Below are 13,688 nucleotides of genomic sequence, written 5' to 3'. Positions count from 1 at the left end.
ATAAACATAATTTAATTTTTAAGCAGGATATGAATATTTTCTATTATAAAAACAATATTACAACATTAAAGAGCAGAGTAGATATTTAATACCTGTTGACTCTGGGGTCCTTGAAAATATCCTTAATCTTGAAAAAGTGCTTGCAAATGTCAGAGAATTGAATGGGGCCAGCAAGTGCATTGTGTTTGAGGTCAACATTGTCAGAAGAGACTGAGGCCTAGGGAAATGAATGGCCAACCTGAGGGTATACTACTTCTTAGTGTCAGGAATGGGCCCACATCTGGGTCTCCTAACCCCTGGGCCAGTGGGCTTCTCTCCATGGTCCACCCGCTCAGCACATGTGTAGCACCAGGTGCTCCTAGGGCATCTCTTTGCATATGGAAGCAAATGATGATGTCTTTCAGGTGCTCTGTTTTATGGGCTGCCTGAAAGCTTTAGGTGGCACACGTGTGTGCACACACACATGTGAAACCCATATATAAATCTGTTTTGCATTCCTTTTCCATTGCCTACCCTAAATTTAAACTGGAAAGTCTATGGAAAAATTAATAAGCCATGGGATTGACATAAAAGCACAAATCACATCTCTCCCCGGAGTCTGGGAAGCTGTACAACCATAACACCAAAGAAATCCTCTGGAGGTTCCTATTTTCTCAAGATCTGGTTGAGATTTGAGTACATATTGTATTCATTTTAAAGGGGAGAAAAATCTGCAAAGTGGAGCACTCTCAGCAGCCCATCTGTTGTGGGTCGGCAAGGGGCTGATCTGGAACCAGGAACTGGGAACAGAGCAGGGGGTGTGGGTGTCAGGCCACACAGAGTTTGGAAGCTTGCCAGGTCCTGGTCCTACTAAAACCTGAAAGACCAACAGAGCTGAGTCGTCACTTCCTGCCCCGCCTCCCCAGGGCACAATGGGAACACTGTTGTTGTGTGCCCTGCTCAGCATGTGCAGAAGTTAAAGTGAGCTTTGTTCTTTACTGTTTATCTTGGAAATCGTGAAGGTGCACCGTGACCTACACCAAGTATGCTTGGTATTCCACAACAATCTCAGCACAAGCCACCCAGGCAGGCAGAGCTCACACTTGGAGACCCTGGTGGCTGCTGCCCAAGTCCTACCACTGGGTTGTCCCTGAGGTTTTGGTGACCTTAAGAATCTATTATGTTTGTCCTTATTGCTGGCAATGATTATTGGGCCTTCTTTGCTGCCTATCAACATTTATTTTTCTTCTTTCTTTCTTTCTTTTTTTTTTTTTTTTGGCAGCAGGGATTGAATTCAGGGGTACTTATCAACTGAGCCACATCCCAAGCCCTTATAATTTTTTACTTTGAGATGGGGTCTTGCCATGTTGGTCAGCGCCTCACTAAATTGCTGAGGCTAGCTTTGAACTCGTGATCCTCTTGCCTCAGCTCCCGCCCACCCCACCCCCCCAGCTGCTGGGTTACAGGTGTGCACCACTACACCTGGCTCTCCTTCATTTTTGAACTGTTTTATGTTATGAATAAGGAAAATAATTCCACTAGACTCTAAACTCCTAAGAAAAGGCCTATGTCTAATCTTTTGAGTGAAGAATAGGTGCCCCCCATATTTAAAAACTTTAACAGTTAACTAAGCCACTGACAGCCATGTAAAACAGTGTAAAACAGCCATGTAAAACAGCCCATGGTGGACCACAGAGTACTGGGTCTTTGGAACCATGTATGAGTACAGCCAGTATTTAAAAATAAAAAATACTTGGCCCATGGGATGCCTTGTCACAGAATTAATGTGCTATTTAGCACACTGTTGAAATTGGCCTTAGCATCTCTGGCTTTGTTTCTTTTAGCAGAAACTACCTCCTTCAACGTTCCTGATTTCCAGAGGGTGCTTTCCAGCACCAGCACATGACTCCACACTGCCAGGAAAATGTGGGAGCGCCCAGGAGATTGAGCCTTAGGACAAGCAAATGAGAAAGCCTCAAGTTTATCATCCAGTGCCACAGTCATAACATCTGATATTTGAAGAGAAGACCAAAGATGACGAGAATGAAGAAACAAAGTGGGAGAAGGAAATAAAAATAATGGGGAGCGGGGAGGAGACCAGGTGAAAGGATGAGTATGAGGCAAAATAGGACCTTGCGATATTTTAAACCTTTCCTTTATCCCTCATCTACCCCATCTCCACCCACAGAAACACAGATTTCCTTCATTAAAAGGTCCTGGGAGAAGGGAGAAAATTTTCAGTGAAAACTACTTCCTTCCCAAAGCATAGCTATTGTTTAGAATACTTTCGAGCTTTCCTTATTCTACCTTATAAATATTGTTGAAATGTATGTTCTGGGTTGTTTATTAGAATGTCTTGAATGAACAGAAAATTAACAAAGGAAGCAAATTTGGCAAAAGGTACTCTTTTTAACAGTAGAGGTTAAGGGTTAGAGGTTTTAAGTGAAAAGACTTCACAAATCCTTGTCTGCTTATTCTTTTTTTTGTGGTTAACAAAACTTGACATCACATTAACAGGACTCGACACTGATTTGTAAACCATTAAAGTGAAAGATAATTTTGCTTGATAAGTATGTCATCCACGTGTAAGATTTTCTATTACATTATATTAATATATCATCTTTCATTTAGGAGTGTACCCATGTGGCGTTCATTTCCCCACTAGAAAAAAAAAAAAAAAGAGAGAGAAAGCTGCCCAGAGAAAATTAAAGGGCAGAGGGTTTTGCCACTGGAAAATGCATCACATCTAAGCACAATTTTAAAAGGCTCATATTTGCCTCACTTATTATAGATCTGTAAATTGACGATAATACTATATGGCTTTTGTCTTTGGCTGTAAGATCGCTAAATTGTCTAAATTTCTGCAGCAAGAGGCAGACATTTTTCCTTTTCTTTGACTCTGTTTTCCAACCTACTGGGTAGGCCCTCCATATCTCCTATTTCACATGCTGTGTGTGTGTCTCAGAACAAGAGCAGGAGCTTCCAATAACTCATAACAAGCCAGGCCAATACTGAAGAGGGCTCTGTCCTACTTCAGGCTGTCCCCTTTCAACTAGCCTCTTCCTTGTGAGAAAGTACAGAATGTGGTCAGCAGTTCATGAAGAGGGAATTATATTGTGAATCTTAGGCACCATCAATAAAAGCCATTTTAAAGATAAGATACTTCAGAAAAGCAAGCTGAACATGAGTTTCAGAGTCAGAAATCATGAAGGTTTGGGGCTGAGATTGTAGCTCAGGGGCAGAATGCTTGCCTAGCATGTGTGAGGCATTGGGTTCAATCCTCAGCACCACATAAAAATAAACAAAATAAGGATATTGTGTCCATCTACAACTAAAAAATATATTTAAAAAAATCATGAAGGGTTTTATGCCTATCCCAGACATTAGAAGCTGGGTGAGTTTCTTTATGGCACCATTTTTTTTTATCCAAAAAATACTGAACATAATATCTATGTCACAGGCTCATCATGAGTATTTACTGTGGTAATGTATGTAAAGAAACTAGTGTCAACAGGCTCCTGAGATTCCCAGCCATCTCTGGATAACATAATGGAAGGATCTTTTCCACAAGAGGAGGGAAATAAATGCACTATGGCTAGGAGGAAAAAGATACGAAAAGTAAACACTTAGAATAAAGCAACCTGATGCTGACACCAGAAAAGGCGGCTTCTGATGTCCATCCTGTGGACAACTAGAGAACAAAGCAGATACTTACGTCAAGAATTTCCTTGTTGGCTTTTGGAGACGTGGCTTCTCTTAATTCTTTGATTGCTACTGGAATTTTAACCTTCTCACCTTCTGGAATCCAGAGTCCCTGAGATCAAGAGAAAGAGAAGACATTAATTGGTGATTATCACACCGTGCAATATGTTGTCTTGTGTGCTAGAAGGATTTTATTAGTGACAATCCTAAGTGGAGCCACAGCTCTACACTGCAAGGCCAACTGTGACTTCTAAGCCTCTCTTTAGCTATCAGGTGCATGAATCAGAGTACAAAACCTGCTTGGGCCAGTTGTGAAGTCAGTGTGGATCACTTAGTCCAGAATTCTAAGATGCTTTGAATCTAGACCTAACTAAAACCGGATTTTAAGCAAACAGGAAAAGGAATGAAGCATATTAGGAAGATCCTGTTCTGACCTGGGCTTTATTTTGATGCTTAATGCAATGACAGGCAGCTCCCCTTCTATATTCACCTGCTACAGCCTCCTGCCTGTACCACACTCCCCTCGAAAGGTCAATACCATCTTTAACAATGCTTTTGGCCCCCAAAGACCACTTATTTGCATTGTGGCTATAAAAGATTTCCTCTCAATGACTTGGAAAAACATTGGAGTTTCCCAAGCCCTCAGCCAAGCAAAGAGAAGAGATGATGAAAATCAGTGACACACTGAGGACTTGTCACTGACTGGGTCATGGTGAGCCCCGGGGTTTTACTTGTCCCCATGGTTGTTACCTTATACACAGTGCCAAATGCTCCTGAGCCCAGCACTTTTATCTTTTTGAATTCTGTTTCCTTTAAGATCCTCAGGAGAGCTTGGTTGGGGGCTTCTCCACTGGGCGTCAGAGGCTCCACAAGCTGTGAAAGAGAAGGGAACAGATCTAAGATGCTAGTTCAAGGCACCACACCAACAGCAATGTGGGTGCTAGATGGGTCCAGAGCACGAGCAGCCAGAATCCAAAAACACGTGGTCACCTTTTAGTATAGAGCACTCACCCTGCTTGTTCAAAAGGACAAATGGACACTTTCTTTAAAGAACTTGATAAAACACGATAGGAACAGAGCTTCTCTGATATATCCACATTCAACAAATGCAATTTCTATTTCTGTTTTCACACCAACTAGCTAGACTGAAAAACTGGTGAGGAAAATTTGTATATGGTGGTCATTTTTGTCATTTGTGGGTCCCCAACACAAAATGCCATTATGCTTATGAGGGGCACTGGCTTCTACCACAGTGCTGGACACAGATGCCAGCTTCAGGCTGTGTGAAGGATCACACCAATCTCAAACAGAGCTTAAAGGAGCAGCCACTGGTGTGGATGGTGGCCTTTTCCAGAGTGACATCTTATCTGACCACAGTGGCTTGTTTACAAGTAGTCATCTCTTGCTAAGCCTCCTCCTATGTATACACAGAGGTTCTGCATCTTGGGCCTCTACTCCGCTTTGTAAGCATTTCATAGGACTTAACCCAGAAACATTTAGATTTCATTGTCTAGAGGTAACAAAATGTAACTGAGTAGAACTGGATACCTAAGAATTTTTTTTTCTCATTCTTCCATTATAACAAATAATCATAATAATATAATTATATATTTGCTGTTGTTTGGAGAAGTGTTTCAAAGGTCCAGGTGTTGAAGGCTTAGTCTCTGGCCCATGGTACTATTGGGAGGTGGTGAGACTTTTAGAAAATGAAGTTTAGTGGGAGGTCTATATGTCACTGGGGGTGTGTATTAGAAGAAGGAGACAGTGGGACCCTGGTCTCTTCTTTCTCTCTTTTTCACTTCCTAACATGAAGTGAGTGATTTTATTCTGCCACATGCTTCTACCATGATGTGCTAACATAGGCCCAAAACAATGGGGCCAACTGATCATGGACTAAAAGCTCCACAAATGTGAGTCAAATAAACTTTTTTTTCTTTATAAGTTGATTAACTCAGGTATTTGTTATAGTGATGGAAAACTGACTGAAACAACAACCAAAATACAAAATTGCAAGTTACAAATTCTCAAAGGAAGATTCTTTTTTCTCTCTAGAGCAGTGTTGGTTCCTAATGGTGCTTCTGGCCCCAAGAGAGCCAGGCTCCTGCACTCACCTCTCTCTCCTGAAGCAGTCTACGCAGCGTGCGCTTCCTGACAATGTGACGCCTTCTCATGAAAAGGCCGATCCCAAGGGCCACTATCACCAGCAAGAAGAGACCACCCACAATCCCAGTGGCAATGGATGGGATCTTGGGTCTGGAATAAAATGGAAAGACAAGAAAGATTGAGGTTTGCTTCACATTTCCTGCACTTTTTGACACATTAACGTCATTTAATATTTTCTCAGAAAGTGGGATATTGTGTAGCTTCTAAAGGGAGAAAAGTCACCTCACTGATTCCTAGGACAATATTTCCAACATTTTCAGCTTCTCTCTTCCCAGCCTAGCCCCCCGTTTTTCACTTTGTAAACTGAGGTCTCATCTCTCCACATGGTGACAATTTTTTTTAATCTACTGATTAAGAAAACATACAATTTAAAAAATGATTCAGACTTTAATAATGCTTTTTATATGAATCTGTATTTTGTTCTTTCCAAGAACATGCCGGTTCAAGTGAAGATATTGTCTCCCTGCTAGGTTTGGTGAAAGAACCTTCCAGAAACAATAAGATCCCTAAAGGGGTCCTTGGTTTTCAAGATGGGTCCCACAGCTATGTGAACTGCTCTATGAATATGCCTGATGAGGGTTGTAAAGTGATAGGGTTTAGACAAAAAAGCATCATTGTTACAGTGAGTGTTTTCACGTAGCCTCACACCCCCGTGCATTAACTCCTGTGTCTTACCAAGGTCATACCTAATTTCAGAAAGAGGAAAAAAATCAGAAGTATGCTTTTTCAGCTCACTGGAGGAAGGACCATATGAATTAATAATATAAATAGCTGTATCTGGAGTCTTTACCAAATGATTGTTTTTGTGTGTGTGTGTGTGTGTGTGTGTGTGTATTGCTGGCATGAAAATTATTATCCTACTGTCTATTCTAATAGAGTTCCTGGTAAATTGATTCTTATTTTTGGGTAGAGATGTTAATGAATAGCAAAGATTAATTAGCACTATCATTTGTCCATTAAAAAGATGCCAAAGTCCTTGCACATTTCTTTTAAGTGGGTCAAATGAATTTATAAAAATGATAGTTCACAACATTTTTCTTTTTAGAAAGGGCAAAAGTCATCTCCAGCATTGCATTCCAAATCCCAAATTAATAAAGTTTGAATTAATGAGTTTTTACTATATATTAAAGGGCACACTGGAAGATACAAGGAATAATTTGTTCCACAGTATGAGTTCCATGGGGGACCACAGTAGTAAGAGTGAGTGATTGAGAAGAGAAAAATATTAAAAAGAGTATATATTGCTGGGGGCAGTGGCACATGCCTATAATTCAAGCTACTCTGGAGGCTGAAGCAGGAGGGCTTATTTCAGTGGTAGAGTGGATTCAATCCCCAGAATCACACACCCACACAGATGTAAAATTACAAAAAATTGAATTGATTAGTTTCTAGGTGGGGTGGTGATGGAAAATCTCACTGAAGGACATGGAGAATGTGATTCTGCAATCTGTACACGTGGTAAAAATGGGAGTTCATAACCCACTTGAATCAAATGTATGAAATATGATATGTCAAGAGCATTGTAATGTTTTGAACAACCAATAAAAAAAATAAAAATAAAAAAATAAAAACCTGAAAATCCTCCACTTCCAATCTGACCTCAAAATCAAATGCCTTATTAGGCTGAATACCCAAATCTGGCCACAATTCAAATTAGACAATCTACATCAATGGCCTGAGTTCGGGAACTTTGATCAAAAAATTCTCCAAGATTTGGACAATTTCCTCCAATGAAATCCCCAAGATTTCTTTTACCTTCACTCTAGCCTTCATTATACCAGCCCTGCTCTACTCTAAAACTAATCCTCACTAACCCACAACTCCCTTCCTCATTCATAGCTCCCAAAATGGCAGGTGAACACTCTCCTTAAAGACCTCAGGGTCCCTCTGCATCCTCATCCCACCTGCCCTCCTCAAAACCCACACCCAAGTGCCGCCCCCCCCTCTTTTGCCATCACCTCCTCTTACACAATCTAAAAACTCTTCCAGTGAAACACACGTCCCTTTCTGGGAGGTGGCAGGGGCTGAAGGGATTGTTCCCTTTTCTATGACTTTTTTTTTTTTTTTTTTTTTTTAATACATTCCAGCCTGGTCCTGGTCTTAGTGCCAGGTCTTAAGTCTCCTGATAATTCCTTACTTGCTGGGATTGAACCCACAGTTTGGGACACCTGTCAACCCAAAATTGCTTACCACCATCCCTCTATTCAAATCCAACTAAAAGACACCCCCCCCCCCTCAAACCTTGCCTGATTATCACCTGGGGAATAAAACTGATCTCAGGAGGAAACATAAATTATAGAACCACACCTTAGGAGACTGATCTTATAAAGGAAAAATGGTTAAAATGCCCTAAGCATGAGGAGTAGCTCAAACAGCAGATTCCCTTGGCTCCTGCCAGATCTATATCTCACCAAGGCTTGCATTGAAATGCAAATTGCAGAGGCCTGCTGATCTTACAGTATTTGAGATCAGAGGGTGAAAAAATATGCCTCTTTAAAAAAAAAAAGAAAGAAAGAAAGAAAGAAATGGTCAAGTCTTCTTTACCTTGAGAATCTTTACCTAATTATTTAAGAGCTCTACCTTATTCTTTCAATGTCTGAATTCACTCTAATCTAAGTCAAAAGTAAACCCTGATCTGATAAAGATGTTCTGCATGCTCCTTTACTAATTACAGCCATGCTATTTTTTTTCTAGGACACTTGTTTTTGTTTTTTTAGTTCTATATTTTTGAGCTCATGATTTTATGATGAATTCACATATGATTCTGTGTGCCTAAATTAATATGTTTTTCTGATCATTATTATTTTATCTAACTATAGCAGTTCTTGCACTCTGTTGTGTTGTTCAGAGGCCAATCTTCAAGGGTTAGCTCTCATTTACACTGGGAAAATGTCATTTTACAAGATCCTTAGTAGGACTTAGACATGGTGATGCTGGGAATAAATCTAATAGAGGCTTTAAGGAACATCTATAACATTCCAGTGGAGATCAACCTACAAAAAGCTACAAGGTTTTTGTTTCTTGTTTGTTTTGTGTATGTGTACATACTTGTGCATTGTGTTGTGTCTTCACATGGATTTGTATCCATATATCATGTACATGGTATCAAAATTGGCATATAAATGAACATTCATAAACTTAAATTTAAATAAAAAATGGATCCAAATACCTTTTAGTTCACATGATGTAAAAAAGTTCAATTTAAATCCGGGAAATAAATAAGAGTAAAATATGTCTTTAAAATTACTAGCTCAAATGTTTTTCTAGGTGGCCAGACAATTAATAGATTGTTGGTTTCTACAAAATGTCTAGAATGTAATATCCATTGTTTCTAGAATTTTTCTCCAACAAGGAAGAAATGGCTAGTACTGTTAGCTACACTTGGTATCTTGGTATTTACAGTAAAAAATAAGTAAATTAGATTTGACATAAATGGTATTAATTATAAATGTGCTTATCAGAAACATCTGATTACAAAGTTAAAACGTTAACTGCAAAAATATAAAATCAAGTACTCTTGACTTCTTGAATTAATGTTTTCATAAATTGGTAAGTGAAAAAAGGTTGAAGAGTGCTTTGTGTCTTCACTGAAGACAAGGTTATTAAGAATTAAGATTCTATCAGGTGTAATTTACATGCAAAGTATAAGAGGTTTCAAATGGGCTTCAATTAAAGTACCATAAAAACAAAGGATTTCACCTTATTAAGGTGAAATCATTTGTCTAAATTCAGAAGTTTATATGGGTTGCTTTCGAGTGTGAATTAAGAAAAGGATCAACAGTGAGGAAAAAACCAAGATGTTCTAGATAGAGAAATCTATTTTAGTATGAAAATTGCCAGAAAAAAGAAATGTTTCTAGTGAAAAGTCTTTGTGTGGTAAAGTAAAAAGCTGTAAAATGTCTAAGCAAGTTGCAAAAGGGTTTGTGAAGGGTAAATTTCAATAGTGTGTGTCTAACTAAGTTGGTTAAATATAATTAACATAATTAATTAAAGCTATTCCAATTTTTTTCTCTAAGGTAAAATATTAATATACTGGTATAAACCAAAATTTAGTCCTCTATGGGCTAAAGTAACAAAGATTTCTTAGAACAATAATTTGCTCTTATCAAGGTAATCGCTTGTGTTTGTTAAATTTTATTCTTTAAAGCAACTGGTCATAAAGGAATTAGAGTTTGTACAACTCTGGTGAAATAACAGCTGTTATTTTAGAGTATCATATTACATTACAGATTCTGAATTTTTCTTTAAAAGCTAAACTTGGTTAATATAAAAACATCAGTATAATTGTGATATTGTTGTATTCATATCTTCCAAGTATTCAAGTCTTTAAAGTATAAGGTTTAAAAGAGCATTTTACCAAGCTGGTATTCTTCAAACTAAAGTTTAAAGTAAAGGTTTGGGATTGTAAAATTATTTTTCTTGGTTCATAAATATGATACAAATTAAATATGTTTTTATTCCTGTAAAGTTCATTTTGTAATTTCCTTGTAAACTTTAACTGTTACTGTTAGTCCCTTACAGAAGTACAACTTTAGATATAATAACCTGAATTAATTTGAAATAGTAGGCCATCATCTATAGACAGACACGATGTAGGGATAACTTCCAGTACTAATACTGACCCCAATTAAATAAAATAGGTAAATGACTGTAAAGTTATGGGCATTAAATTTAAAACCCAGTACTCTTACAAGACTGGTGAAACTGGCTTGCTGGATGTTTAAGACCAAAGCTTAGAGATTAAAATTAAGGAAATTAAAGGTCAAGAAAAAATATCCAATATTTGGTTCTTGCCCTCTGAGTCAGCTTGAATCAAGGGAACAAAGAAACTTCTCTAAGGGCTTTGGAACTCTGGGTCACATGACCTCCCAATCAGGGTGATCCATGAGACCCTGGAGAACAGAAAGCTGACCAGTGCACATGCTGCAAAAGAGGAGGTTCATTGGAGAAGAGAGACATCCCTGATGCTTCCAAAGGAGGCCACATGGTCAGTAAGACTCTGACCCATCCTGGCAGATAGCCACTAAAAAAGCTAAAAGGCTGCTGTCAAGTTCCACAAGAATAAACTCCTAAGATAACTTAGCAGATTCTTAACAATAGACAGAAACAAGGTCAAATTGACCAGCTTGATCTTGAACACTTAGCATAACCAGTTATAACCAAAGTACAGCCATACCAGCATTTAAAAGAAAGGACAATGGTTTTTTTTTTTTTCTTTTTTTTTTTTTTTTTTTTTTGTGGGAGGGTATTGGAGATTGAACTCAGGGGACACTCTACGGATCACTGAGCCACATCATGCTGGCTTTGAACTTGTGATCCTCCTGTCTCAGCCTCCCAGCCACTGGGATTACAGGCATGCACCACTACACCCAGCAAACAGTTCTTTTAACAGAAATTAAGATAGACACTTGTGTCAGTCCCACAGTCCTGTTGCCCTCAAATTCTGAGGCATTTTTTCCTTTGCAAGGCTCATATTTACCCCTGCCTACCAAAAATTGGACTGGCCTCTGCACCTTGGTTTTTCTTACTTCTCAAACTGATGTTTTAGCTAACAACCAAAAATTGCCTATCCTGATAATGTACACACCAGGCACAAGAGAGCCCTTCAGTTTATTTCCTTACTCAAAGCCTGGAGATATCTGCCCAAATTGACACGGGAGCAGTGGGATTAGGAATGTCTATTCATTTCTTTAAAAAAGTAGAAGGGGTAGAGAGAGAAAAGGGGAGGGGAGGGGAGGGGAGGGGAGGGGGGATAGTAGACAATAGGACGGACAGCAGAATACATCAGACACTAGAAAGGCAATATGTCAATCAATGGAAGGGTAACTGATGTGATACAGCAATTTGTATACGGGGTAAAAGCGGGAGTTCATAATCCACTTGAATCAAACCATGTAATATGATGTATTAAGAACTATGTAATGTTATGAACGACCAATAAAAAAAAAATAAAAAAAAAAAATAAAAAATGTCACAACAGGTTATTGAGGATATCCATCAGGTTGCCAATTCAGTACTGACTTTACAAAATCAACTGGATTCTTTGGTGTCTGTTGTCCTAAAAAATTGTCCAGGACTAAATCTCTTTACTGTCAAACAAGGTGGCTTCTGTCTCTTCCTTGGGATGTTGCTTCAATATCAGTCAATCAGGACTGGTAAGGGATAAGGTTAAATAACTACAGGGACAGTTGGAACAACAGAGATGAGAACTGGCAGATTCCTGGTGGTCCTCATTGGGGGATCTAACATGGTGGATTTCTTGGTTATTCTCCCTTATATCTTCTTTAATATTCATCTTCCTCATAATAACCTTTCTTCCCTGTATCCTTAAATTCACACAGAGACAACTTCTTAGTAAAGTGACCTGTTTGGCTTGATCTGCTTCCCAGGGACACTTTAATGCCATTATCCTGGGTTGGGGTTGTGGCTTAGTGGCAGAGTACTTGCCTCGTACATGTGAGGCACTGGGTTTGATCCTCAGCACCACATAAAAATGAATAAACTATTTAAATAAAGATATTATATCCATCTATAATTTTTTTTAAAAAGCCATTATACTTCTGCATTCACAATTGGATTCCTAGAAACCACTATGGGAAAAGATTGCCTATGGTGACCCCAAATCCTCTTCCATGTATATCCCTCTTCAGCCCAAGCCAGAGGCTCGGCTCTATATCCTCTTCCAGTATCCTGAAAGGTAATTTTTCTTCTCAGCAGGAAATAGCTAGATATAATGACATTGCCCCAATTAATCATACCTCTTTCAGAGTCTGGAATGAAGGACATGGAGAATAAACCCCAGGCACTCCCCTATCTACAGCTATTCCCCTACCCATCTTCCTGCCACTTGTGTGTAGGGAGATGTCTGTGGTAAATTGGGAGCTTTGGTCATTCAGAAGCTCAGGCTTCAGCTGGAGGGAAGGCAGGAAGGGAAAATGGGGAGAACACAAAAGGAACTTACACCTGACTCCCACCTGATGACCCTAGTAAAAGAGGCCCCAGGGAACTTCCCTACTTTCCCCTCCTGTCTCACCCTAAATGAGCCTGCCGAACCAACTCATCCCATGACCGGGCTCTGCTGAACCCTACAAAACTCAGACCCATGTTGTAGCCCATCGTCATTTTCTTTCCTGAAAATGTGCCCTTCTGCTGCTCAATAAAAGAATCACTCATCTATCAAGGTCTGTCCCTGTTTCAGTTATTTTTGCCTCTACTCATCACTGAGATTGTAGTCTAAAGACAGGAAAAGTTTTGTTGTATGTCCTTGTAGGCTCAGTGAAGAGATGGGGATGGAAGAGATCCTATGTCTCAGAAATTGCCTTATTTCTCTTTAATGTTTCACCTGGTGGCAGAAGCCACCAGCTACAACTATCAGGTCTGGGGCAGATGAGTAGGCTGAAGTTGAAAAACATTTGTTACCAAAAGCTCAGTCCTTGTCCCCAGTGCCAATTCATGCCAATTTAGGAAGAGGATACAGTTTTGAGAAAAAGGAGGTTTATTGCTTTGCTAGCAAAGGAGAAACACAGGGGACTCCAGTTCCAGAGGCTGTGGTTCTGCCCATCAGAGAAAACAGGAGTTTTAAAGAAACTCTTCAAAGGCTACATTCCAGGTGTGCCCTGACAGGGGGCCCCAAGCTTGGCCTGAATATTATGTTGAAATTCACTTGTTAATTTGGGAGATAGTCACTTCCTAGTTCTTCTGGTGACATCTCTTTGCTGTGGAGAACAGATAAAGTAATCTAGTTCCCTGCCTTCAGGTTAGGGGAGGGGAGAGGGAAAAGAGGAAAAGAAATCAGCAAGGGCTATATTCAAAGGGTAAAGTGGATCACTCTTACAAGATCAGTA

General features: G+C 39.4%; 1 protein-coding gene across 1 annotated transcript in view; it reads right to left on the bottom strand.

Annotated features, from left to right (window-relative positions):
• Egfr (epidermal growth factor receptor) overlaps nucleotides 1–13,688 on the bottom strand; it is a 201,972-nt gene that overhangs the window by 30,392 nt on the left and 157,892 nt on the right. Inside the window, exons 17-19 of the mRNA XM_026412215.2 lie at nucleotides 5,793–5,934; nucleotides 4,432–4,554; nucleotides 3,695–3,793 (exon numbers count right to left, since the gene is read on the bottom strand). Coding sequence (XP_026268000.2) covers nucleotides 3,695–3,793; nucleotides 4,432–4,554; nucleotides 5,793–5,934 — 364 coding nt within the window. The remainder of the gene's footprint in view (nucleotides 1–3,694; nucleotides 3,794–4,431; nucleotides 4,555–5,792; nucleotides 5,935–13,688) is intronic.

The sequence above is a fragment of the Urocitellus parryii genome, chromosome 3, assembly GCF_045843805.1.
Source record: "Urocitellus parryii isolate mUroPar1 chromosome 3, mUroPar1.hap1, whole genome shotgun sequence".
In the NCBI taxonomy this organism is placed as follows: domain Eukaryota; kingdom Metazoa; phylum Chordata; class Mammalia; order Rodentia; family Sciuridae; genus Urocitellus; species Urocitellus parryii.
This window is presented reverse-complemented; position numbering and strand designations above follow the sequence as displayed.